A 25,164-nucleotide genomic window follows, 5' to 3' on the forward strand; every position below is an offset into this window, starting at 1 on the left:
AAATTAAAAGCACATGTAGTCCAAGTCCAACTTCTACCGACGAAATTAAAATAACGACTCAGGGCTCGTTTGGTATGAGGGATGATGGATAATCGATCTCGGGATTAAATATAAGAAGAGTTTATCCCATATTTGATTGAGATAAAATTGCGAGATAATTAATTATCCGTGGATTGTAGGTTTTTTTTTTATTCCCATAAAAGGGTGAAATAACTAATCCGGGGATAACTAATCTCGGAAAAACTAATCCTGGGATAACTTCTTTCCAACCATACGACCCCTTACAATTCTTTTGTACAACTGCTTTTGCAAAGATTTGGGTTAAATCAACTTAATTTTGTTTATTCATGTTTTTGGATTACCAGAAAAGTGAAGCGCATTAAGCACATCCAGAAAGCACAACATAGGCGAAAGGAGTTGTGCACTATCAACTATGCAAAAGGAAATCAAGAGATTTAAAGTTTTTTTTAAAAAAAAAAAAAAAGAAGCCAAATACCAAGATTAAGAGATAAAGACAAGTGAGGCCTGCTCAGTTGGTAAAAACACCTCCACTTACGACCGTTAGGTCTTGGGTTCGAGTCACCATGGAGGGGAAGTGTGGAAACACTATAGATCCTCCTAATTTGGGAGGGGTTTAAAAAAAAAAAAAAAAGAGATACGAACAAAATAGTCTAAGATCCTTTTAAATTTTTATGTAACAATAATTTGGTGCAACGGTCTAATCTAACTATTACCGTATTTCAAAGAAATATTTAGATACTTTATACACATAGGGGTAAAAATTTTAGATATAAAATTTTTTAACGGATTAACAATTAATCCGATAAGGAAATTGATTAATCCGTCCCCAAACCGATAAGTCGTTAATCCATTCACCAACCATTACTCCGATAACCTGATACCAATAAGTCAATAAGCCAATTTTGCGGTTCAATTAACGATTACAGTTCAGTTTTGAACAAACCTTATCCCCTCCCCCTACCCTAACGTAATAAAACCTTTTTCTAGAATTATTAATAAAAAAAATCCGCAATCCCACATCAATCCAATAGGGATTCAGGTTTTTCTTTTTGCACACTTCATGTTGTATTCAGCTATAGTATGATGTTGACTTAAGGAGGTGGCAAAAGGAATGAAAAAAAAAGGCATAATGGGAGAACAACCATTCAAATAACATAAACGGGCATGCAAATTCAAAACAGGCTATGTTTAAGTTCTTCAATCAGACAAGCAAAACTAAAGTTGACCTCATTCTAGAAGAAGTATTTATTACAGTGAAGTGAGGGGTATACCAAATTCCAGGGACATCAGAACCTCATTTACTGTCGCATTATATCTGACCATTTGACTGTGAAACCGATTGCTCCGCACTTTGTGGTCCGACTATGTCACTGGAACCAACATGGTCATCCAGCCCCGGACTGATGGTTTCGTCACTGCTGCTACTTGTACTTGCTTCAGCTGGTGAGGCCTCCATCATGGTGTATATCTGAGTCAAGTATCAAGATTACGATATTATACACTTAGAACAAAGGCACATCGTGTTATCACAAAAGAACTCCAACTCACCATTTCCGAACGCTCTTTGTGGAGATCACTTGGTGACTGCACAAAAGTTAGAAACATGATGTCATAGAAACAGACTGAATTTTTACTCAGCTTAAAGTTACTACAGTCATTGGCCCAGAAAGAGATCAATAAGTACATATAATACTATGAGTGGACTGGAATCAGAAGCTAAAATTACAATAAACAAAACTAAGGCCAAAAAAAAATAATTGAGGTTTTATTTTCTCTTTAAATAATAAATAGGTTATCGGGTACTTTAGAGAGTCATAGATCATGTGTCATGTTTAGCTATGCATCATAACTCCAAAAAGCCAGTATAAAACCCAAGTTAAGAGAGGAAGAGGAGCTTACATATTCTGAATCGTGTATCTTATCCTCAGTTGAATAGCCAGGAACAGTCAAATGCCAATTTTTCTCTGTAAATCATCACATGTAAATTAGGCCAATACCTCAATTTTTCCTTTCTTAATCAAATTATGTTAAAACATCATAAGCAATGATGAACCGTAGGAAAACATTCTTAACAGACTACTGAGTTGATGAGAATTGAGATCATGAAGAAGCCTTTCCTTCAAAATTAGCCTTTTCCCCAAAGCAAAATGTATTTTTGAAGGAAAAGCATCTTCATGATCTGTGTTCAAACTGTGTTTATCAAAGTATTGGCCAGTAACTCCTGATGCATACTTATGAGGTGGTGGAATACAAATTCTAGTATTTGGCTGTGTGTAGCTTGAAAGCTTAAGAGCAAAAGAAAGTTAAGTAGATAGTAATGGTAAAAGTTGGTGTCGAGGAGAAAAAAACTAGTGCTAATCCAACAATTAAATCATTAGAAAAGAGCAGCTATTAGCAAAAGATTAACTGCCGACTGAAAGGAACAACCATGAAAACTAAGTTTGGTCCCAATTTGTGTCAATTGGAATATGGGCTCAAATTTTGTGACTCTAATTAGATCCAGAGAGAAAAGATGTTAGCATACTAAATGCAGACGATCTCACCATATAATCTTGTAAAGAACGCACTCATAAATAGAAAGCAATAAAATTATCTAGTTACAAACAACTGTGATCATTAATTTATACAATTTTATTAACTTTGATAAAGTCTATAATGATTTATCTTACGGTCGCCAATTCTAACAAGTCAATAATTGCATGTTTTTTTTAAAAAAAACAAAACAAACTAAACAAAACTGCCTCTTTTGCAGTTGTTGGCACAAACCTAAATGTAGCAATACATCCTTGGACTCCAGAGTTGAAGATTTCCGATGTTTTGCCAAATTGCAAGCAAACGTAGTAACCTACAGAGAGGAATGAAACATGAGACGTCACAAAGAAAATGACAAATTATCCATCCTAAGTACGTCTATCACATATGTTGACTTTCATGAATGATTTTCGCAGAAAGTATTTCAAAAGGAAGCTATTCATTGACTGATTCATGCATCAAAGTAAATTGATAACCTTAAATTGACTTCCCAGCAACATTTATTTATTTTTATTTATCCAACTCTTCTAAAAAATGTTCCTCGCCTCGCCTTCTAACTTTTTTTAGCATCACAACCCAAAATGCCCCCCCCCCCCCCCACTAAAAAAAAGGGATTCTCGGGTTCTTCTTTTAATATTTTTTAAAACTTTTTGGTTTTTATTATTTGTTTTAATTAGAGTGAGGGGGGAGGTGGGTGAGGACGATAGCAGAATCAGCGGATGATGACCCTTAAAGAAAAAGTCCCCTTTAACTGGCTTTGTCAATGTGTTCAACCACGGAGTGTGAGAAGCTAAATTGAACCCAAAAGAATGAGAAAGGCAGACATGAAAAACATGATGAAAGATAATGATAACAAGGAATAAATCATTCTTATGCCTCACCGAATCAATAAAGTCATCAGCAATCTCTAAAAGAAGATCTTCAACTTCAGGATCAAGCTTGCCCCGCGAATCCACCTGAAACATTAACACAGTATGTGGAAAGCCATTAAAAAGTTGCAAAGTTAAAAAAGTTGAAACTGAAAAGACAACTCTATGCTGTGATTTGAAATAAATTGTAAGCTTCTATTGGAACTTGGGGTTAGTGTGAAAGGAGTGTAAGGGAAGCTCACTTTATATGTTTTCCACCCAAATAAAATTAAAGTTGATTGTGAGGGGAAAAAAAACAGAACTTAAAATGGATAACCGGCAGTTTGCTTGACTAACCAACAAGGACAACAGAAAAGTTTTGGAGATTAACAAGGTGAAGGGAAAACCTGTAAAACTAAATCATGTATCTTTCTCTTCCCAAGAAGCTGATTGCTTGCCTCATTCCCCTGGCTTGAGCTACCCCCAGAAGTCGTCATTCCAGATCCAGTGTCGGGTTCTGATCCAGTCAAACTCAGAGACTTCAAGCCAGTAGTGATAGCCATTGTTGGAGAAGACTGCTGCTGATGCAAAAACTGCTGAGGCTGTTGGTGCTGCTGCTGATGCATCTCAGGATGCCCCAGTTGCTGCTGCTGCTGTACACTTTGGGATAACTGTAGTGGGTTCAAACCCATTGAATTATGACGCAATTGTTGGATGAAGCTAATTATTGCTGCCCAAGCATTTGGTGCTGCCTCTGCTGTTGAAGATGATAGGAGGAGGTATTTGGAGAAGAAATTCTAGGCGTTTTCTTCAACCACTGCAGCTGTTGTGATGAAGCATTCTGAATTAAAGCAAATTGCCCATTCTAGTTCAACCCGGGTAACCAAGTGTTCACGAATGATGTCCTTCTACAGAAAGTTACAACGTTAAAGTTAGCAGAAAAGAACAAATTGCCACAACGGAATAGAGAAGGCGACATGAACTACCGATAAGACATTAAATTCAACAAGATTATACATGATCTGCCCAAAAGGAGAAAGCAAATTTGAACAAGTGAAGATAACCACGTAATAAAGACAGCCCTTAATGGCTCTCAGTTTCACCGCCCATGCAAAAGCGTGTCAAACATAACTTTAATTACAATCACATACGGACATTTTTGTTCCAGAACTACATTTCAATGTTAGCAAGATGCAAGCATGACGCAAACTTTGAGAATTAACAAGAAAGCCCAAAAGTATACAAACGAACCTAAGTACAACACTTGAAATGACCTTTAATTGACATCATTTTTCTTAATAAAGGATTTACAGCTCTGAGGCATCTTTATTTCCAAGGACGACTAGTAGTAACCGTCATCCTATATACAAAGCAAGTCTAAGATATAGGGAGAAGTAATTGCACTTGATTTTATCTTAAGTAGACCTACTAAAGGAGCAAATGGGCTCCATAGCAAAATGCTTAGCCTCCTTTAGCTTGTCGCACTAAATAATAGGCATTATGCATCCTAAGCCGATAGGAGGCAAGCAAATTATTGCAGGCATTACAAGCCAATTGTAAAATATATTCCTGCAGCAACCTTGTCCAGTTTGGAAATTACCAAAAGAACAAAAAATCAAAGGATTCTCTTTAGCTTGATGGCTTTAACTACTAATTAAATTTATGCCCTAATTGAGTTGTAAAACAAAGCTATGACAACCTTTTTGGAGGACACCACCTAAGCTCAAATAACAACAATAACAACAACATACCCAGTATATTTCCACATTGTGGATCTGGGAGGGTAATGTGTATGCAGACCTTACCCCTCCCTTGTGGAGGTAGAGAGGTTATTTCTGATAGATCCTCGGCTCAAGTCTCAAGAAAAAAGGCACCACCTCAGCTCAAATGTAAGAATAAATACACTTAAGGGTCATTTGGTTCACTTACTAGTTATGCGGGGATTATAATGCAAGAATTGTTTAAGCGGTCATTAATAATGGAAATATTGTTAAACAGTAATTAATGATGAAGGAATCGCAATACATGAATTACTTACTTTAAAAGAGCATTTTTGTTTTAAAATAGTTTAATCCCCGCATTGATAATACATATATTCTTATTCCACATTCTATCTCGCATAAAATAATATATAGGCTCCCCGCTCCCGCATAATTTAATACAAATCATATTTAATACTGCCAACCAAATGTTGTATTAGTTATGCGACGGTTCTTTTTCTTATACATCCAGCTAAGTATTGCATTATAGTTTGTGGGGTTTTATGCTTGATTCATTGCTCCAGTACCACAACAAAACGACCCCTAAATAATCTAAGGAGGTCATATCCATGGAAACTACAGTGTCAAGTGAAAAAATCAGCAGAAAAAATGGACAGGGTTCGATTTACAGTCGAATATATATTGCTGGAGCTATCAAAAATTGTCACCTGACTGTTGGCGAATGAAGTTTGCCAGACAACTTCTGCCTTAGTTGACCTTGGTTCATCCTTTGTTGGGCATATGCAAGGGCCCCATTTGCTCTCAGTTAGGACTTAGGAGCTCAAATTGAGAGATTCCATTATTCCCATTGCCTGCATTCCCTGAAAAGGCTGTCAATGGGAATTCCCACGATGAAACTGAGAACCCGGGATTAGTCCTGTCTTCTACTTGGCTGTGCCCCGCTACAACAAAATTTCATTTACTTACTCTCTCAGTTGCAATTTATATGACAATTCCTATTTCGGGCAATTGCGAAATGTACTGTTCTATTTCAAACAACTTTCACATCTTCAAGAGTTCTAGTTCATTCAACTATTCAAATTTCAAATTTTGATGTCATGTTTTCCCTATTAAACTAACTTTTCAACAATGATGTTAGTGTTTTCTTCCATTGCCACAAAAATAATTTTTAAGTCATATTAACATATTAAACTCAGTTCCTAACCAAATATTGTCATATGAAAAGTGTTTGACCAAAAAGTGATAAACCTTTTAGTTAAACTAATTAATGAAGAAATGGAGGGTAAATCTTAGTCAAACTAATTAACTCTAGCATATTGAATATGAGAATCGAAAGAGACTGAGCTTATATAGCATTCCTTAAGATGATTAACAGACATCAAATGTAAATGATAAACTTACATCTTTGATATATTGTTTCGTACTTGTAAGAGCAAATAAGGAAAAGAGGGAAAGTTGTTGATAACTATGAAATCTATCTTTATTGATTCAACAATGATGATTACAAAGGGTTGTAACAAAAATCTGGGCTTTTGGTTTGTTGTTGGAGGTCCCCTCCTGTTGAGGACCAAAATCTGAGAATTATGAAATCTCGGATTGGAAAAAAAAACCCTTTCTTGCTCTCTTCTCCCACATATCTATTACCAATTTTCCCCTTTATCCAACAGTCTTTAACCAGCGTAATCTCTCATGACTGTACTCTTCCTTACTCGCCCAAGTATTACGACATATGTTCTGCTGTGTAAGCCTTCTGATGGCTTGATCTCGGCAGTGGCCGAGATACTCGTTACTATTATGCCTCGTGGGCACGACTATGGCTTGGTCGACCTCTTACCATTCCTCATTTTGTGATAACCATCTTGCGGTCAGATTTTGACCCATACAAAAAGGAATAGGGATATATATATATTTTTCTTTAAAGATATACTTTATCCAAACAGTGCATTAAATCATCAGGAATGAATATGAGAAAAGATATTAGTATTCAAATTTTAATCTGTTATAGAACACCTCATGTTAGCAATCCTAGGAGTTGCTGAAGTGAAACTAAGTAGACATTACCGAAGCCAAAAGTTGAGATTGCAAATTAAACTGGCCAGTGGCTGTAATAGCTTGAGCATACAACATAGGCAGCTGGCCAATCTGTCCCATTAACTGACTAGTTGTTACTGCTGCTATTGAATCTGCATTTGGGTGCTGTTGCTGCTGAATTTCCTGCTGTTGTAGAGATAAGGTAAATGGGATGTCAAATTCTTCGGCATTGTTATTAGAATGGTGATTCCAGTGTTGGAAAATGAAGCGGTGGCAGCTGATTGTAGCTGTTGGTTTGTAGGTTCGATTATAGGGTTGGTTGATTGGATTGTTTGGGATGAAAATGATGATTTTCCCCCGTTTTCGTTAGCTATTTATTCACTGTGATTGAACAAATTCACTGGAGACTTAAATTTTTGTCGGAGTTGGGATTCTGAAACTCCGTAAAGAGAAAACACGCAGAGCTCTCGCGGTTATGGAGGCCGCACAAAAGAATGCTGCTCCAAGCAATTTAATAGGATTGGTAGCAACAGTTTTATAAAAAGAGGATAAAACAAAGGCTCACCTCATCTTCAGACTTCGGAGGAGTTGGCAAGGGTACTGCTTGTTGATTGAACCTACGGACATTGTATAGTTCCATGACCTTGTCATAATTCTCAGCCCACCACCGTTGGGCTTGCCACTTGTTAAATATCTCACGGCTGACAAAAACATCAGTAAGATTTTAAAACTCCCAACCAGTTTACCAACTATGACCAAGATGGGGGGAAGGTGGAAGATGTATTCAATCATAAAAGATGCATAAAAATATGCTCATGAAAAAGCTGGGACAATCGCTATTCATATAGAAAGGCCAAGTGTTGCATCACTGCTTCTCCATCAGTTAGTAATGATCGTCAGAAGAAGTAGTGACATAATGGAGTTGACAGCTCAAAAAGACGATCAATCATGTCTGCAACTTCAACCAGGTTTTATTCTAAACGAAAGAAGCATCTTATCGAGATGATCTTCCAATTGAAGATTCCAAAACTCAGAACTTGACTGGCTATTCGTGATTACAGCAGTCCAGAGTAGCATAGATTCTAATTTTGGAGCTATAACAGAGTAAGCAAAAAGTGCTGGAACACGAGGAGCAAGATTCCAATTCTTTTAATTCATCACAGACAATTTGTTAGACACAATTTGGTGCAGTTCATTTCAGTTGCTGCTCACGCACGATGCAGAAGCTAATTAGTAAACTTTGTATAATACTATAATTACTGGTAGAAGAAGGAAGCACTCTATGATAGGAAGATGGAAAAGCACAATAACATACTCAAAAATTGCAATTTGACCTAGGAAGGAAAATATATGTTATAGTTTTATTGAGAAGAAAAGAAACAAGATCAAATGTTGTCAGCAAGAAACATTAATTTATTTTTTCCGCAACATTGTTAAAGACACATGCATAATAGAAACGAGACAGCGGGAATATGATATGTCCATGGAGAATTTTTCTGCTTATGCCAGATGGTAGCTTTCATTAAGATCATCAGATATTAGATTTGAGAACAAGTGACTCGTATGCAGCCATGTGGAACAGACAACTGGTCCGCTCTACCCTGTTATACACATACAAGTCTTCAATAATTTGCTATGTAAGAGGGGACACCCAGTCACCCTGCCGGTAGAACATGAGACCCTCCTAAAACTTGATTCATATGATATTGTCAAGAGTGGAACTCTCCAACTATGTCACGCTTAAATAAGCCGATCATTATGTATACCAAAATCATAACTTCATCCCAGTCAACTAAATCATCCCTTTAACCCTGCCAGTCAACATGAAAACTGAAGCCCAAAGCTCGACGACATAACAAGAATGGTTAAGCTTGTTTCACCTATAAGTAAAGCAAGATATATCCATCAAGAATGGCAAGGCATGTTAATTTTTAAGGCTTACTAATAGGATTTGGAAGCCTGAATATTGTTATGCTTCTTTTGTACCTTTTTAATATTCAATTTGTAAGGTCGCCAAGCCAATATTTTATGTCTTGGCAAAAAAGACCCACTATTGGGCCACTCCATAATTTCGGGCATAGTGCAGCACAATTAGATACACAAAAGTCCATTCAGTCCAACTACATTACTGTACAATTAAAAATCACATTCTAGAAAACGACCCATCAAAAAGTCATTCGGCCACGCACAGAAAAAAGCAGAAAAAATTGTAACAGTAACCACTCCCAAACAAACAAGAACTTTCGAAGAACAGATCAAAGCAGAGAGAAGAGAAGCAAATGGAACAGATCAATACCTGAATCGAATTCGTTTCAGATCATTTCCACCCTCAGGCAGGGAAACAAACGTTATTAGAACACCGGGTTCCACTTGAGCAACCCACTCTTTTGACTCATCATCATCTTCCATACCGACAACTGATTCGCTCCGGCCACTTACTGAGACCGGCGTACTTTCGCCACTAGATAGCACTTTCAATCTCCCTTTCATTTTTGGCGTCGAATTTGAACTCCCAGCCCTTTTATAAGAGTAATGAAATCTTTCGGACACAGACCCAGTTTCAGAATCAGCATAGTTAGGGTTCTGGTTGTGATTTGAACCCCCTGAACATGGCTTACAGTTCTTATATGCACCTGAAGCTTTAGCAGCCATATCCTTGATCTAAAAAATCATCAAAATAACATATAAACAAACAGACATTTGAACTTAATAACATATATTGCAACGTAATTAAGACTTATTTTTTAAGAGAATAAGGAGAATGAACCTGAGCAGTAAGGGCTTTAATGGCTTGCTTTTTGCTGGGTGTAGCAGCCGTGTCATCTTCTTCTGGTTCACGTAGAGATCCAGTGTTGAGCTGCTTTGAACATGCTATACAAGTCAACATTCTCGAATTATCAACTTCAATCTCCGAGCAAGATACCCACTGAGAACAAATATCCAATTAGCAATAGAATGACAAAATTAAAGTTAATTACTATCAGTTAGTTAAGAACTAAGCACTTATCACTTTAAGAAGAGTAATTTTTACCTACGATTAATTAATCCAGCAAACAAGCCCGTGTTCGAAAATAAGGCTTTTCAGCATTGAAGACAGATGTATATCTGAAACCAAACAAACAAATCCTAGTCTTCGGATCAATCAATCTCTTAGTGTTCAAAAAATACCAATGACAACTCAATTAAAATCCTACAATGACAGAGATGGAGAATAAAAAGGAGAAAAAGAGTAGAATAGTAAGTTGGTTGGAGTAACCGAGGCGTTAAAGACGGAAATAGCGCTTAGGTTGGGTCGATTAGATGAGATCACGAGAAGGAGCTGGATCTCACTCACTTGCTTTCATTACTCAAATACTACATTATTCAACTACTATTACTCATTTTCCATTCTCGTTACTCAGTAATCTCTCTCTCAAACTTGCTCAGTTACAGGTAGAAAGTGAAACAGAGAGAGAGAGAAGCTCTGCCATGTAAACTGGTGGAGTAATAACAGAGAGAGAGAGAGAGAAGGGAGGGATACGATCAGAAAAGGCTGTTGAGATTTGTGGGGTTTTCGATGCAATAGCTAGGGCCAAGTATGACAAGACGGGTTGCTCTAATGGTAAGCAACCCCACTTCCAACCGAGAGGTTGTGATTTTGAGTCTCTCAAGAGCAAGGTGAGAAGTTCTTGGAAAGAAGGATGTCGGGGGTCTATTTGAAAACAGTCTTTTTACCCTAAGATAAGGGTAAGATCTGCATAAACTACCCTCCCCAGACCTCACCAAGTGGGATTATACTTTGTTGTTGTTGTTGTTGTTGTAGCTAGGGCTAAGTATCAAAGCGAGGGGGTGGGTTGGGGCAAGTTGCATGTCACAACTATTTTTAAAAGGTGGAGAGACATAACAATACTCTCTCCGATCCAAAATAAGTACTCCCTTCAAATTTTTCCAGATTTCAAGAATGGATTAATTTTTTCAGATTTCAAGAATGGATTAATTATTTTTTTTCTACATCGTCCTTAGAGTAAATAGCGTTGGAATATATATTAGGAGCGTTTATGTGAGTAGTAAAGGTTAATATGATCAATTCCATTGTTAATTAATGTTAAAAGATGGATTTATTAATCTGTGGGACAACATCCAAAAAATCACTTATTTTGGACCGGAGGGAGTAATTTTTTTTGATTGTTTTCACACATATTAAGAAATACACCTTTTAACATTAATTATTAATGAAATTGATCATATTAATCTTTATTATCTCTTTACATAAATACTCCTAACGCATACTTTAACATTAATTACTCCAAGGCTAATGTGGGAAAAAAATAATTAATTCATTCTTGCAATCTAAAAAATCACTAATTTTGGACCACAAGAAAAAAAAAAACAAATCACGTATTTTGGACCGGAGGAAGTATATGTTTAGTCTATACTTTTTTTAATCATTTTTAATGTGAATTCAATTTGGTGACTAGTAGCCTATTGGAATATAGCCCGTTTTGGACATAAGAATTTTTAATTTTTTTCAAATCTTTCTTATACTTTTTATCGAAATCAACGCTTGTTCCTAATACACAAAACTTCAAAAACAGTCCAAAATTATATTCATATCCAAACACAATTCTAAATTTCAAATATCATTTTCATTTGAAAAAGAAATCCCCCTATTTTAAAATTTTACGATTCTTATGTCCAAACGCCCACTAAACTTCTCAAATCATCTTATTTTAAACTATTTTTTTCATAAAATACTGTTAAAAAGGTTTTTTCTTGAGAAACAATTTGTGTTTGACCAATTAATTTTAAAAATACTTTAAACAGTATTAATTAGTAATTGGTCAAATTTTTGAAAAGTGTTTCCAAGTAGATTTTTCTCAAAAAGTATTATTTTTGGGTGAATTTTTTTTTGTTTCTCAAAACTGCTTCTGCTTTTACTCAAAAATATTTTTTTTCTTTCTAAAATCTTGGTCAAATACTTTAACTTTGGAATAAAGTGCTTTTGGAAGAAAGAAAAAAACTTAGCAAAATAGACTATAATTCAGATTCATTCAGCATAAAATACACTAGTTTTTTTATTTTAGGGATCAAATATGAGATCTCTAATAAGAGTGAAAAAGTATCATTGATCCCATCACGTTCAAGTTGGTACGTTCCATTTTGCCATTTATCCCATCACGTTCAAGTTGGTACGTTCCATTTTGTTTTAAAGTAAGTAGTATTACTTATACCATGTGGTTCGGCCCTTTACCGGATCCCGCACATAGCGAGAACTTAGTGTAGTGGGCTGAACTTTTTTAGTACTTACTTAGATGATTTTATATTTTTATTCTTTTTATTTTTTATTTCCCCAAATTTTATCAATTGTTATATTTTATTTTATCTTAAAATACTTGTACGTATTCGATATTTAAGGGCAGCTCGGTGCACTAAGCTTCCGCTATATGCGGGGTCCCATTTCTGCAATAGGTTGTTTCCACAGCTTGAACCCGTGACCTCCTGGTCACATGTCAGCAACTTTACCAGTTACTCCAAGACTCCTCTTACGTATTCGATATTTGTATCAAATTATTCAAATTAATTTGTAAGAGTCATAATCAGGGGCGGATTTAGGGGGACGCAAGGGGGTTCACACGAATCCCCTTCGTCGAAAAATTACACTGTATATATAAGGCAAAATCTATTTTTACCTCTATTATTAAGTTTTGAACCCCCTTAACACAATCCAAAAGTGTAGTTTAGTGGTCAAGTGGATTCAAAATCTACATAAGGTCATGGGTTCAATTTCCACTAGCTACAAAAAAAAAATTGAACGCCCTTCGTGGAGATTCTGCCTCCGCCACTGGTCATAAGTGAGAAAAATTCATATACTGAATGAGTAGTGGTGATTTGCTGATCCTGATCAGAAATAGGCGTTATGTGCACGGGTATTTGTCCTTAGGAGCATCGCATTTGAGCGTGCGGGCGCAGCAGTGCATGCGCCATCCTATTCCTATAGTTTGTCGCTCTCAGAACTCAAAAGCAAAAAAGGCCTATTTGGCTATTTGCTTGCTATATGTAATCGGTCATCGTCCCTCTTTGAACAGTAAATTCTTTGCTTGCGGATTTGTGATGTCTTTTGTCATCTCGCTCTTCTCTACAATTAAGAAAAGTCCCATTGGTTTTGCCTTTTCCGTTTTTCCACGATATGAACTAACTTTGTGAAAGTTTATGGTCCTCCTCCCTATTTTTTTTAGAGTTCAAAACGCTTTTGATGTTTTTTTGGACAAAAATCACTTTTGTACTGCTTAAAAAAAAAGTTACATAAATGAGTAAAACGCAGTACTATATTGCGAACTACTTTAACGGAAATTAGTCCGTTAAAGTAAAACGCAATACCATACTGCATTTTACTTTAATTATTTTTTTTGTAATTCACAGTATTGTACTGCGTTTTACTTCAATTTTTTTTTTGTAATTCGCAGTATAATACTGCGTTTTATAAAGTTGTTCGCAGTATTATACTGCGTTTTACCTAAAACGCAGCCCCTTCTTCTTCCTTGGACCACTGAACGCAACCCCTTCTCCTTTAAAAATTTCGATTGTTCTGGTCCCCCCCCTCCCCCACCCCGCGACAAACTTAAAAAAAAAATAAAAATTCGGCCCCACCCGTCACCTAAAGAGCAAGGAGTGTAGGTCCCACATACAAGATAAGCTTTGGATTCCTTCTTTCGGGTGCAAAAATTCGATTTCAATCAAATTCAAAAAACTTAAACCAAGGTATTTCGATTTTGTTTATGTTGAAACTCGTATAGTACATGCATATTTGTATTGTTTAATGTGTTTCCATGTTAATTTGTGTTATGTTTGTGTTTAAATTTGTATCTTATTTATACCCGGACTGATTTATTAGCTTTGGTACAAAAAATTGTTAAAATTTGATAAATTATTTGTATTGTTAATAAATTAATATTATTTATTTTGTTTGTTGTTCATATTTGTATTTTATGTTAGTTGTTTTTATATGTAATATTGACCTTTTAGCGTAGTAAAATATGGAGTTTTTTAGTGTAATAAAATATAGAGCTTTTTAGTGTAGTAAAATATAGAGTCTTTTAGTGTTGTAAAATATAGAGTCTTTTAGCGTAGTAAAATATAGAGTCTTTTAGCGTAGAGTCTATGTAGTTTAAGTATGTAGTAACTCCAATTACACTTTACGAAATTAATTATTTAATTTATAACAATAAACTTACAAAAGTAACAAATTAATATGTGTTGTAAAATTAATTCAAATATCGAGCCTGGAACTCATACATAATTAATCAGTCCAATTTTAAACATAATTAATTATTTAATTTATTAAGCTAACAGACACAATTCTAAAAATGTTGAAATTAACACGCATAATAATTAAGGATAACTCGGTGCTACCGGGCCTCAAATATCGATCCTGGAACCTATACATAATTATTCAGTCTAATTTTAAACATAATTAATTATTTAATCTATTAAGCTAACAGCACAATTCTAAAAATGTTGAAATTAACACGCATAATAATTAAGGATAACTCGGTGCTACCGGGCCTCAACTATCAAGCCTGGAACCCGTACATAATTATTCAGTCCAATTTTAAATATAATTAATTATTTAATTTATTAGGCTAATACACACAATTCTAAAAATGTTGAAATTAACACGCATAATAATTAAGGATAACTCGGTGCTACCGGGCCTCAAATATCGAGCCTGGAACTCATACATAATTATTCAGTCCAATTTTAAACATAATTAATTATTTAATTTATTAAGCTAACACACACAATTAATTTTGTTTAAATTATAGTAGACGACATGGACTTTCCTCTGCCTGCGCATCATGGACCTGCCGAGGATCAGCTACTAGTGTTGCAGGGCGACCATAGGTCCTCATTTGTATGGGAGGGACAGCTATCGATGCAACCTCTCCGCCCCAGGAGACCTGATGATTTGTGGGAGTTCATCGGGGAGCATCCTTTCCATGCCCGCGTAGTCGAGCGTCTACAGGCTACGGGCTTCTATACGATTTTTGAGCTTGGACGGATGCAGCTTGATTGGTCTTTCATCACGGCCTTGGTAGAGCGGTGGCGACCGGAGACGCACACTTTTCACTTGCCCACTGGAGAGGTCATCATCACGCTGGAGGATGTTCAAGTTTTGTACGGGCTGCGCGTAGATGGACGGGCCGTAGCACTGCCCCAGTACATTAGATCCATGACGCGTGCACAATTTTTGGATATGATGATGCATTTTACTGGTTATAGACCTCAGGGTGACGTTGGGGGCAGTCGTGTTGCTTTGTCAGCCATCAGAGATCATATGGCGTTTTTGCATCCAGACATTACCGGCAAGACAGAGGATCTCCATATTGAGAGGTACACGCGGTTGGCGCTACTCCTGCTTTTCGGGTGTGTCTTATTCCCGAACACTTCGGGGAGTAAAGTGAGTATGCGCTTTCTCCATCATTTTCAGGAGTTGGATGGTTTACCCCAGTACAGTTGGGGTGTTGTTGTTCTCGCATACCTATATAGGAGCATGCGCCGGGCGAGCATGGGTCCAATGGTGGACATATGTGATTTTCTGCCTCTTCTACAGGTGTCAACATTTTCGAATACTCTGTTCATTTCTCCGAATTCTATATGGTCGAAATGACTTATAAATTTTACATCAACCTTTTATCTTAGGTTTGGGCCTGGCAGCGGATCATGCCGTTGTAGCCACCTCTACCAGCACTTGCGCCTGGTGAGGCTTATCCGTTTCTCCCTCTAGCTTCTAGGTGGATTCTCCGGCGTGGGAACTACCGAGGGACCGATGCTCATCATAATCTCCCCCTTATCAGGGATGTGCTAGATGTCACACCTCCTTTTTGCGCGCCCGTCCCCGAAGGGTTAAATGCGCGAGGTTTTTTTTTCAATTTAAGTGACAATATTCGAAATGAGATTATTTATTTAGTTCAGAGTCGCCACTTGGGAAAGGTTTGTTTTTTGGTGTCCCAAGTCACCGGTTTATCTTGAATCCCAAATCGAGGAAATTTTCGACTTTTCCAAATGAAGTCTGCGAACCAGAAATTCTAAGTAAGGAATTCTGTTAACCCGAGGGAAGGTGTTAGGCACCCTCGAATCCCGTGGTTCTAGCACGGTCGCTTAAATTGTTATAATGGCTAAATATCTGATTTAAATACATGTTATGACTTACGTGCTTTTATTAAGTTTAAACCGCTTTTATTATTGTCATTTATTTTTATAGAATTGCAACGTCGTGAAAATGCATCTCGAACCACGTCACAGTCAATGCACCCGTAATTGTTAACACATTTCGGCTCCGTTGAGATTGGGATTTGGGTCACATCAATGCGCACCCGAATTTAAGGATGTAATTTAATTAAACCGCTCCTAAAGAGTCTAACGCGTTATTGTCTTTGGAGAAGGCGGGGAAATTCACTAGACAGCCCATCCCAAATTCTAAATATTTATTATAATTAATTATTAAGGGCCCCGCAATGTGTATCTTTATTTGCACGAGGCTCATCTCATTATTTTTAAAAGGGATATCCTAAAGTGGCTACATTTCTATTATATTTGTCTCTAAAAAATAGAAAGGAAAAGGTACGTGCTAATTCAATTGCATGCTTTTTAGCCAAATCCGGATTTCCTGTTAATCATCTGGTTAGTTGTCTACAAGATGAAGAATGTCATACCTCGTGGAGCCTGCTTTTAATTTGGTAAAAATTTACATACAAGCTGATGAAACGCTACACTTACATCCAAACATTTTTTGAATTGAATTTAACTAAACTTATTTAGGCTAGATTAAAGGAATTGACTACTAGGCATTGTTACTAATGGGGATTCGAACGTGATCCTATATACTGCTTAACGAAATCCGATAAAAGAACTATAGTAAAACAGAACAGCATTGTATAAAGTTGAAGTGTTCTCTACTTTGCATATCATTATAGCTGAAAAGGAATTTGGTCAGTCATTATGTCAATTATCCGTGCATTCTGTGTACTGTACAATTACATACCTTGTACCAATGAACAACTATAAACTAAAACACAAGAGACTAAAACTCAGTTAAGTATCAATTAACTATCCTTTCATGCTATTGGATTACAAACCAAATCAATTATACGAGCCCATCAATATACCATGAGTATTACAACAAATACTTAAACTTCTTCAACATCTTTCATTTCATGCTTTCAACTGTTTCAGTTACACCAATATGGGACTCGAAATGTGTACCTGGAATGTTGAAAAATGCAGAGGAGAAGAAGAAAGAGATAAGGAAAATCAGCAGCAGCAGGGCACAAAGTAACAGCAGCAAACAGAACAACACAGCAGAACAGGCTTGAGTGCAGGAATGCAACTATGGCCGATAGAAAAGGTAGCCAAATGACAGCAGCCCACAGTGGAATAGAATTAAAACTCTAGGCAGATCAGAACCAGCAATAAACCAATGAAAACACTCAACCAGTAGACTCAATTGGAACTTCAAAGAATCAGAATTGTTTGAACAAGTTGAAAAACAAATGAAACCCAGACAACAATAGGAAGAAACAGTTTCTGATTGTTGACTGTATGCTTTCTATCTCTTAACCTCTCTCTCTATCTGTGTTTTCCTAAAATCAGTTCTATCCTTTTTCAATCCTCTCTGTATGTATATCCAATCCCCCAATGTGTATGCCTTCCTTCCTTTATCTTTCTGTCTATCTATTCTCCTAAAATCCCTCAAAAATCCAGTCTCATCCCCCTCTTTTCTCCTAAGTCAGTCTCTCTTTTTATAGCCTAACATCAGCTATTCACAGCCTGTTAAAATACATCAGAACCCCCTATCTTTCTTGCTGTTTTTCCACTCAAAATTTTAAAATATGAAACCCCTCTCATGAGATTCCTGACAACCCTTTTAATTAGCTTATTAAACTAAAAGCAAACAATGGGCAGCAAGAATATAATCTGACAGCATATGCCGTCAAACTATTTTAATCTTAACAAAGGCCTTTATGCACATGTTATGCACAAGTGCACATGCCCTCAATTCAGACTGCAGTTACAGACCAAGACCCTTAAATTTCTGATTCAAGTACAACAACTATAAGTAGTTAAACTCAATTCCTAATTTGATTTAAGTAGGATTTCAACAGAAAAACCAATCAAATTATTATCATTCAAAGCTTTGAACTTATTGACGATGTGTATCGACTCGACTATACTAATTACAACATATACAATCGAAAGCCATGATCAGAACTCTAACAGTATCAACATACAATTCAAATTGTACTGACTAAGCAAAAGTTGTACTGGTGAATCAATTAATCAGTCAATTTCAAAGTTCAATTGATTGCACAGCTCATACACATATACACATTATCAGTGAATAGAAGACAGACTCGATCAAACACAGAGGTGGACAACAACAGTTGATAAAATTTAAAAGACACAAATTAAACAAAACATTTGGCCATACGAACAGACCTTTAACAACACATGTACTGAATCGAGGAAAGAAAAACACACCTACCTTAAAGTCCTTGAAAAAATCAGAAAACCAGCTCGTGTTTGAAATGAACCTTCTTGGGGTTGAACGGACTTTAATCGAAGTGTTCTCAACTGAGAACACTTCGATTAAGGTCCATTAGACCCTAATCACTTGGCTTAAACGGACACAAACCAGGCATGAGAACTTCTAGGGTTCCTAAGGGTAGATTTGGGTTTTGGGTTTCCTTGGTTAGATTCGGACCAAACCAAGCATGGTTTGGTCACGAGGGAGGTCCGGGGACTGTCTGGTATGAATCTAGGGTAGATCGGTGTAAGTCGAGGTCCGACTCGAATCTTTAAATGAAGATTCGAGAAGGTGGGATGGGATTCGAGCTAAGTGGTTGATGGATTCATGTTCAGGGTGTCAAGGTGGTCCTGGGGTGTTAAGGTGGGGGTCACCGGCATTCATGCCGCCGGGGTTAATGGTGAGGGGAAAGGGGGCGGCTAGGGTTCAAAGGGGTTGGTCTGTGAAGGGGACGACCTAAGGCAGGGGGGGTTTGGTTTAGGCGCGGGGTGAAGGGGGAAGGGTTTATATACGGGGTAGATGGTTGGGTCTTGGCCGTTAGATCACTCGAGATCAACGGCCTGGATCTAAAGATTAATCCAAACGGTGCCGTTTGGTTTAGTACCAGGGTCGGGTTGGTCCGGGTGGAATGGGTCGGTTTTGTTCGTGGGTACGGGGGATGTAATCTCGGCCGTTGATCATTCTGAGATCAACGGCCCAGATCAAGCATGACCCAAACGACGTCGTTTGAGATACTCCTAGGGCTGAACTGATCCGGACCAGATGATTTGGGTTTGGGCTCGTTGTTTTGCTTTGGGCCTGGACCAATTCGAAAAATCCTTCTTCTTTTATTTTTCCTAATTTTAAAAACACAAAACCTAATTAAATAAAATTAAACACCAATAATTAACACTTAATGTAATTATTACACACATATTAAAATATTTAAAGTAGGTAAAATCAACCAAGGCAACAATCAGGACAAAAATGCATATTTTATGATTTTCCATTTAATAACCGGATTACGGTTCAAACTGCACATGACACACACATTTTTTGTATTTTGTTTTAATAATAATAAAAAAAATAAAAATGGGCAAAAATCATAGATAATTAACAAAATGCCACGTAAAAATCCAAAAATTGTACAGCAAGACCAATTGCTATTATTTTCGTTTCGTTTGGAGTGATTGTCGCGAAAACAAAAATCACGTGCTCACACTAGATATGCTAGTGGACGGACATGTAGATATGTACCTACACTTACTTGTTTAAATTGAGTTGTGTTGCGCATACTCACTTTTATGTTATTATTTGGCAGTTCATCTGGACGCCATACAGCGACGAGTTGGTAGCTCAGCTGCCCTTTTATTGCTCAGTTAATCGAATATTTTGGAGCACCTCCATCCCGATGATCTTCTTCGATATGGTTGAGTATCATGCCACAGAGCGTGTGCTTCGCCAGTTTCATCGTCCCCAGCCTATACCGAGGGATCCTGAATGGGTGGCTATACACTATCAGCGGGATGACCGTGCTAGGCTGGACGATATATATATGGATGGCTAGAGCAGCAGGTCCTTATTTGGGAGGAGCACCGAGCTGACCGTATTCCGCCAGCACCTACATTTACCCAAGAGGCCACTATTCATATGTATGCGTCATGGTACCGCCGTCACACCTGACTGATTATCGGGAACCCCATTCATGTACTTGGCGAGCGCTACAGACCATACGCCGAGAAACATGAGGCACTGGTGTGTTTTTTGGCTTATTAATATCGTATAATTGTGATATAGCATTATTTAATTAATATTTTAAATATTTCACAGGCTATTGGCCATCATCACCTCTACCAATTGGGACAGGAGATGCAACAACATACCGACATCCCTGCAGTCATTGACTATGGCCGGCGGGTGGCACAGTTGGCTCGTCGGATCCTGTTTCAGGCGAGAGATGCCGTGAGGTTGGACCACGAGGCTCAGTATGCGGCGCTAGAAGACTACCATCGGGGTAGGGGTATCCCACGAGGAAGGGGTAGGGCACGAGGGAGGGGTGCCCCACGAGGTAGGGGTGCTCCACGGGGTCGCGGGGGTCGCCTGGGACGGCGAGGAGGTGGTCCCCAGCAAGGGGGCGTTGAGGCACCTGTCGACCCACCTGTTGAGGGACATGATGAGGACTTTGGAGTTGTGGCGCTTGGAGATGATCAGTCGGGTTATATACCTCGGGAAGATGAGCCTTCCAGCAGCATGCCTTCGTACAACCTTCAGCTATCTCTGCCAGCATCGCAGGTCACCCCGTCAGGAGCATTGTCGATCATGGGTACATTCGACGGGGATGTAGACCAGTACTTTGCATGCCCATCTACCGCAACTGAGGATCGGCCCACCCGGGACATGGATGGCGGGCGCAGGTTGAGTTATGCCTCATCCCCGGCGGTTGATGCGGATCTACCACAGGCGCAGGTATGTTTGTATTACTTTAAAATTTCAATTTGTTTTCTTTTCCTTAATGAGATGCCATTAATTAATTTATAAGGTTTTTATCAAGGCTTCGTCCCAGCCCATCTTTGAGGCCACTACATGCTTTGATGAGGACACCACGGATGCAGATATTCAGGAGGCCGACGAGACCACAGTGGGAATATATTTTTTGACTTAACACGTACAATACAAATATACTTTGTCACATGCTAAGTTTAGTACTTGTTTTGTAGGTTGCTGACGGCCCGACGGCCTATTCTTCTGATCCTGCCAGCTGTGGTGTCGATGATGCTGCACATCCTCACATAAAGAGGCGGCTTGATGATGATGATCCAGATAGTGTACCCGGGCGACAGGGGATGCAACTCAGGCCAGCAGCAACACTGAAGGACACAGGCTGCGGGACTCACTGATTTACTTAGGTTTTTAGTTTGTGTAAATAGTGCATTATGTAAATAATGATAACAATTATCTTTTAACAACATTTTTATTTTAATTGCGTTTGAACAACAGTTTTACTTAAACAGTACACAAGAAATACAAACATTGCAAACGTAACACAAAAACAAACAGTAGAACTAAAACCATCACTGCACAAAGGATAACTAAAACCAGCTTTTTCACATGGTTTTCATCTTTTTCAGAACGACAAGACAATTCCATAAAACGCAGTATTATACCACGCTTTATGTATTAAATTTTTCTGCAATAAACCAGTTTTTTTCACATGGTTTTCATCTTTTTCAGAACGACAAGACAACTCCATAAAACGCAGTACTATACCACGCTTTATGTATTAAATTTTTCTACAATAAAACAGCTTTTTCACATGGTTTTCATCTTTTTCAGAACGACAAGACAACTCCATAAAACGCAGTACTATACCACGCTTTATGTATTAAATTTTTCTGCAATAAAACAGCTTTTTTCACATGGTTTTCATCCTTTTCAGAACGACAAGACAACTCCATAAAACGCAGTACTATACCACGCTTTATGTATTAAATTTTTCTGCAATAAAACAGCTTTTTCACATGGTTTTCATCTTTTTCAGAACGACAAGACAACTCCATAAAACGCAGTACTATACCAAGCTTTATGTATTAAATTTTTCTCCTATAAATAACGACATCATTGTAGTTATTTTGTGTGCTAAAGAATTAGTAAAAGCAAATATTTCATTAAAAGTAAGGTTTTTCAGTAAAAGCAAATTTTATGTGTTGTATGAACCAGTTATACAAGGTTCCCGGCGAACCTATTTGTGAGTTTGAGGAATGGGTTGATGAACCATGTTATCAGGAATGCTACAGAGAACAACTGCAGTTTCTTCATAATATGTGTTTATGCCAACGGGAAACACAAAGAGAAAGCGATAGAATTATTATAGAAATGAGGGCGAAACTGAAGGAGGTGGGAGAAGAAAAATGGAAAGCACAATGGAATTGTGAAACACAAAAGGAACGAAAAGAAAAATATAAACGGAAACTTACGGAGGTGAAGGCAAAACTGAAAGAGGTAGAAGAAAAAAAAGAACGAATGGAAGAACGATTTAAGTGGTTGGAGCGGAGAATAAATAGCAACCGGGACTAAACATTGGCATGTATGTGTTTAGTGTATTTTTCATATTTCATGTATTTTTATTATGTTGTCCTGTTATATTTGTGTTTGTGCTGTAGTAATGTTTTATTTACATTTTCCTACAATTAAACAGCTTTTTCTTCACTTATTCCAAATTGTGGAACATAATTTTATTTGATATATATTGCAACATACACAAGTACAAACACGTATTACAAAAAAAACCAAAATAAAAGACTAGGTGTATCCTTGATAGTTGGGTATTCGACGAACTTACACCAGGAGCCGGATTACCACCGCCACGCACACCACCTGAAGGACATTTACGACGGTCGTGTCCTGTTTGCGAGCATTTGCCACATTTACGCGCATAAACGGTGTCACCAAAATCCATTTGGTTCCGTATACGCGTTCTCTTTTGCACTTGCAGCTTGCGCAAATAGTCCTTGTTACATACCATCTTAAAAGGTTCCGGCGGCCAATAATGCTCAGCACCTAATGGTTGCAACTTCCCACTATACGTGTCTACGTATGCAGCAACACTGTATTGCCTATCAATATAGTTTGTTGCCCCATATCCAACTTGTTGAAAGCACTTCAACGCATGTGCGCACGACATATGGTAGATGGTCCATTTCCCACATGAACATAACCTTCTATTTTCATTCACTGTCTGTAGATTATTCCCACGGTGTCCGCGGATAGTGGTCTTAACTTCAAAAACACCCCGTTCACGATCGTACTGAATAAATGAATGTCACTGTGCTCGCCTCCTCGACCTTTCAAATCTTCTCATGGGTATTGGCATAAATTGAACACCCTTGTCCATCAATGCTGATGCAGCTGCATGCCTTTCAAAAAACCTCTCCGCACTCTGTTTGAATGTCATGCAGACCATGGCAGTGACAGGCAGTCCACGGGCATACTTCAACAAGCCGTTGAATGACTCCGACACGTTTGTAGTGAGGGCTCCCCATCGTCTTCCGCCATCAGCATGTAATGTCCACATGTGAAGCTCATGCCCCATCAACCAAGTATAGGCTCGTGGTTCTAATTGCCGGATCGCTTCCATGCACCTCATGAATTTGCACTGCTGGTGCTTAGTTGCAACCATCCACATTAAGTCATGCAATGTCTTGTCAGGATATTTCTTTTGGAAATTGGCCTTCAGGTGACGCACGCAGTAACGGTAGTATGCATATGGTTCCTGCCATTCAGGCAAGTGACGTACAGAACTTAAAATACCACCATGCCGATCTGATATTAGACAAATACCTGAACGTTGTTTGACAACGTGCTGCTTCAAGCGGTTCTAAAAAAGCGTCCATGTCTCTTCACTTTCGTTGGCACATATGGCAAAAGCTAGTGGAAATATTTGCCCATTGGCATCTGCTGCAACTGCAATCAAAAGTTTAATATCATACTTTCCATAGACATGAGTACCGTCTATGGAAATAACAGGACGACAATGCACAAAACCATCAATTGCTGGTTTAAATGACCAGAACACATAGTTGAAAATATATTCGGGTCTGTCGGACTCCGCTCACGCCTCCATTCAACAACAGTCTCGGGGTTAAAGTGTTGTAGTGCGGCCATGTACCTGGGCAGATTTGAAAAAGACTTATCCCAGTCACCATAAATAAGTTTAAAGGCATGTTTGCGACCGAGATATGCCTTTCTTTTGGTTATAGTACAACCATACTCCTGGTGGACGACTATAATACACTCTTTAATCTTGAACCTAATGGACACTTCCAAATATGGAATCAAGACAAGAAAAATCAAGTCCACATCCAAGTTGAAGTGATTCTCATTGTATGTGTCCATTTCACATCTGTGCTCGCTAATAAATTTACCCACTTTCCACAAACCTGATTTCTTCTTGGTGGCACGCAACATCCAGTGACAACCCATAAAGTCTCTACGGCATACAACCTTGTATTTCTCCGTAGTTGACTCACTTACTGTCATCTCACGGCACTCTCTTATACTGTAGATTTTTACAGCCTTAATTAAGTGAGCTTTATTAGGGAAATACATGCCCTTTGTCAGAATAGCTGGTCTAGACTCATCCCACATCGCTGACCGAAATTCATCATCATCCCTTGTGAGGGCATCCACGTTCGGCATGCTTGGCAAATTATCAAGGTAGAGAATATTCCGCTCATGAAATGGCACGTGGGACTCGTACACTCTTGGACTAGCGGGAGGTGGAGGAACATGCTCCCTCGTCAGTTCAGGTTCAACATTCACTTCCTCCTCATCATCACCCTCATCATGGAAGGGTGTGTCATCCCCAGACTCATCCGCATTGTTGTCATAATCACTATCATCTTCCTGAATCTGCGCATCTGCCAAATCACGAGTAAATACATCGTCTATGAGCAACTGTGTGAGGTTAGGA

The 25,164-nt window shown here is 38.1% G+C and overlaps 2 protein-coding genes across 6 annotated transcripts; both read right to left on the reverse strand.

Moving 5' to 3' along the window:
* Positions 1 to 1,153: 1,153 nt before the first annotated feature.
* Positions 1,154 to 4,177, reverse strand: LOC107761582 (transcription initiation factor TFIID subunit 12b-like). Its single transcript, XM_075218908.1, has 6 exons — positions 3,809 to 4,177; positions 3,435 to 3,509; positions 2,788 to 2,866; positions 1,921 to 1,985; positions 1,570 to 1,605; positions 1,154 to 1,489 (listed from the first exon to the last, which is right to left on the reverse strand). The coding sequence occupies exons 1-6, from the start codon at positions 4,091 to 4,093 to the stop codon at positions 1,331 to 1,333; spliced, it is 699 nt and encodes a 232-aa protein (XP_075075009.1). The 5' UTR covers positions 4,094 to 4,177; the 3' UTR covers positions 1,154 to 1,330.
* A 1,659-nt stretch (positions 4,178 to 5,836) lies between these two features.
* On the reverse strand, positions 5,837 to 10,706 carry LOC107790442 (protein Brevis radix-like 2). 5 transcript variants are annotated; one of them, XM_075218905.1, is made up of 6 exons: positions 10,185 to 10,706; positions 9,921 to 10,079; positions 9,450 to 9,814; positions 7,719 to 7,854; positions 7,184 to 7,336; positions 5,837 to 6,053 (listed from the first exon to the last, which is right to left on the reverse strand). In XM_075218905.1, the coding sequence occupies exons 2-6, from the start codon at positions 10,038 to 10,040 to the stop codon at positions 6,033 to 6,035; spliced, it is 795 nt and encodes a 264-aa protein (XP_075075006.1). In that variant the 5' UTR covers positions 10,041 to 10,079; positions 10,185 to 10,706; the 3' UTR covers positions 5,837 to 6,032. The 5 variants fall into 5 exon arrangements, with proteins under 5 accessions (XP_075075006.1, XP_075075007.1, XP_075075004.1 ...); XM_075218906.1 differs by having other exon boundaries at positions 5,837 to 6,063; positions 10,185 to 10,705; XM_075218903.1 differs by having other exon boundaries at positions 7,184 to 7,339; positions 10,185 to 10,705.
* Positions 10,707 to 25,164: the final 14,458 nt, after the last annotated feature.

Source organism: Nicotiana tabacum, chromosome 8, assembly GCF_000715075.1.
Source record: "Nicotiana tabacum cultivar K326 chromosome 8, ASM71507v2, whole genome shotgun sequence".
Taxonomy (NCBI): domain Eukaryota; kingdom Viridiplantae; phylum Streptophyta; class Magnoliopsida; order Solanales; family Solanaceae; genus Nicotiana; species Nicotiana tabacum.

Bases quoted from the DNA above. Each gene is read 5' to 3' on its own strand.
- LOC107761582 (XM_075218908.1), bottom strand. From the start codon at position 4,093: ATGGGTTTGAACCCACTACAGTTATCCCAAAGTGTACAGCAGCAGCAG. The intron at 3,510-3,808 runs GTTTTCCCTTCA...TTAATGTTTCAG, and splicing joins TACATGATTTAGTTTTACAG to GTGGATTCGCGGGGCAAGCT. The intron at 1,986-2,787 runs GTTTGTGCCAAC...GATGATTTACAG, and splicing joins GGATGTATTGCTACATTTAG to AGAAAAATTGGCATTTGACT.
- LOC107790442 (XM_075218903.1), bottom strand. From the start codon at position 10,040: ATGTTGACTTGTATAGCATGTTCAAAGCAGCTCAACACTGGATCTCTA. The intron at 7,855-9,449 runs GTATTGATCTGT...TGTTTTTGTCAG, and splicing joins CTGAAACGAATTCGATTCAG to CCGTGAGATATTTAACAAGT. The intron at 7,340-7,718 runs GTGAGCCTTTGT...TCTCTACAACAG, and splicing joins CTCCGAAGTCTGAAGATGAG to CAGGAAATTCAGCAGCAACA.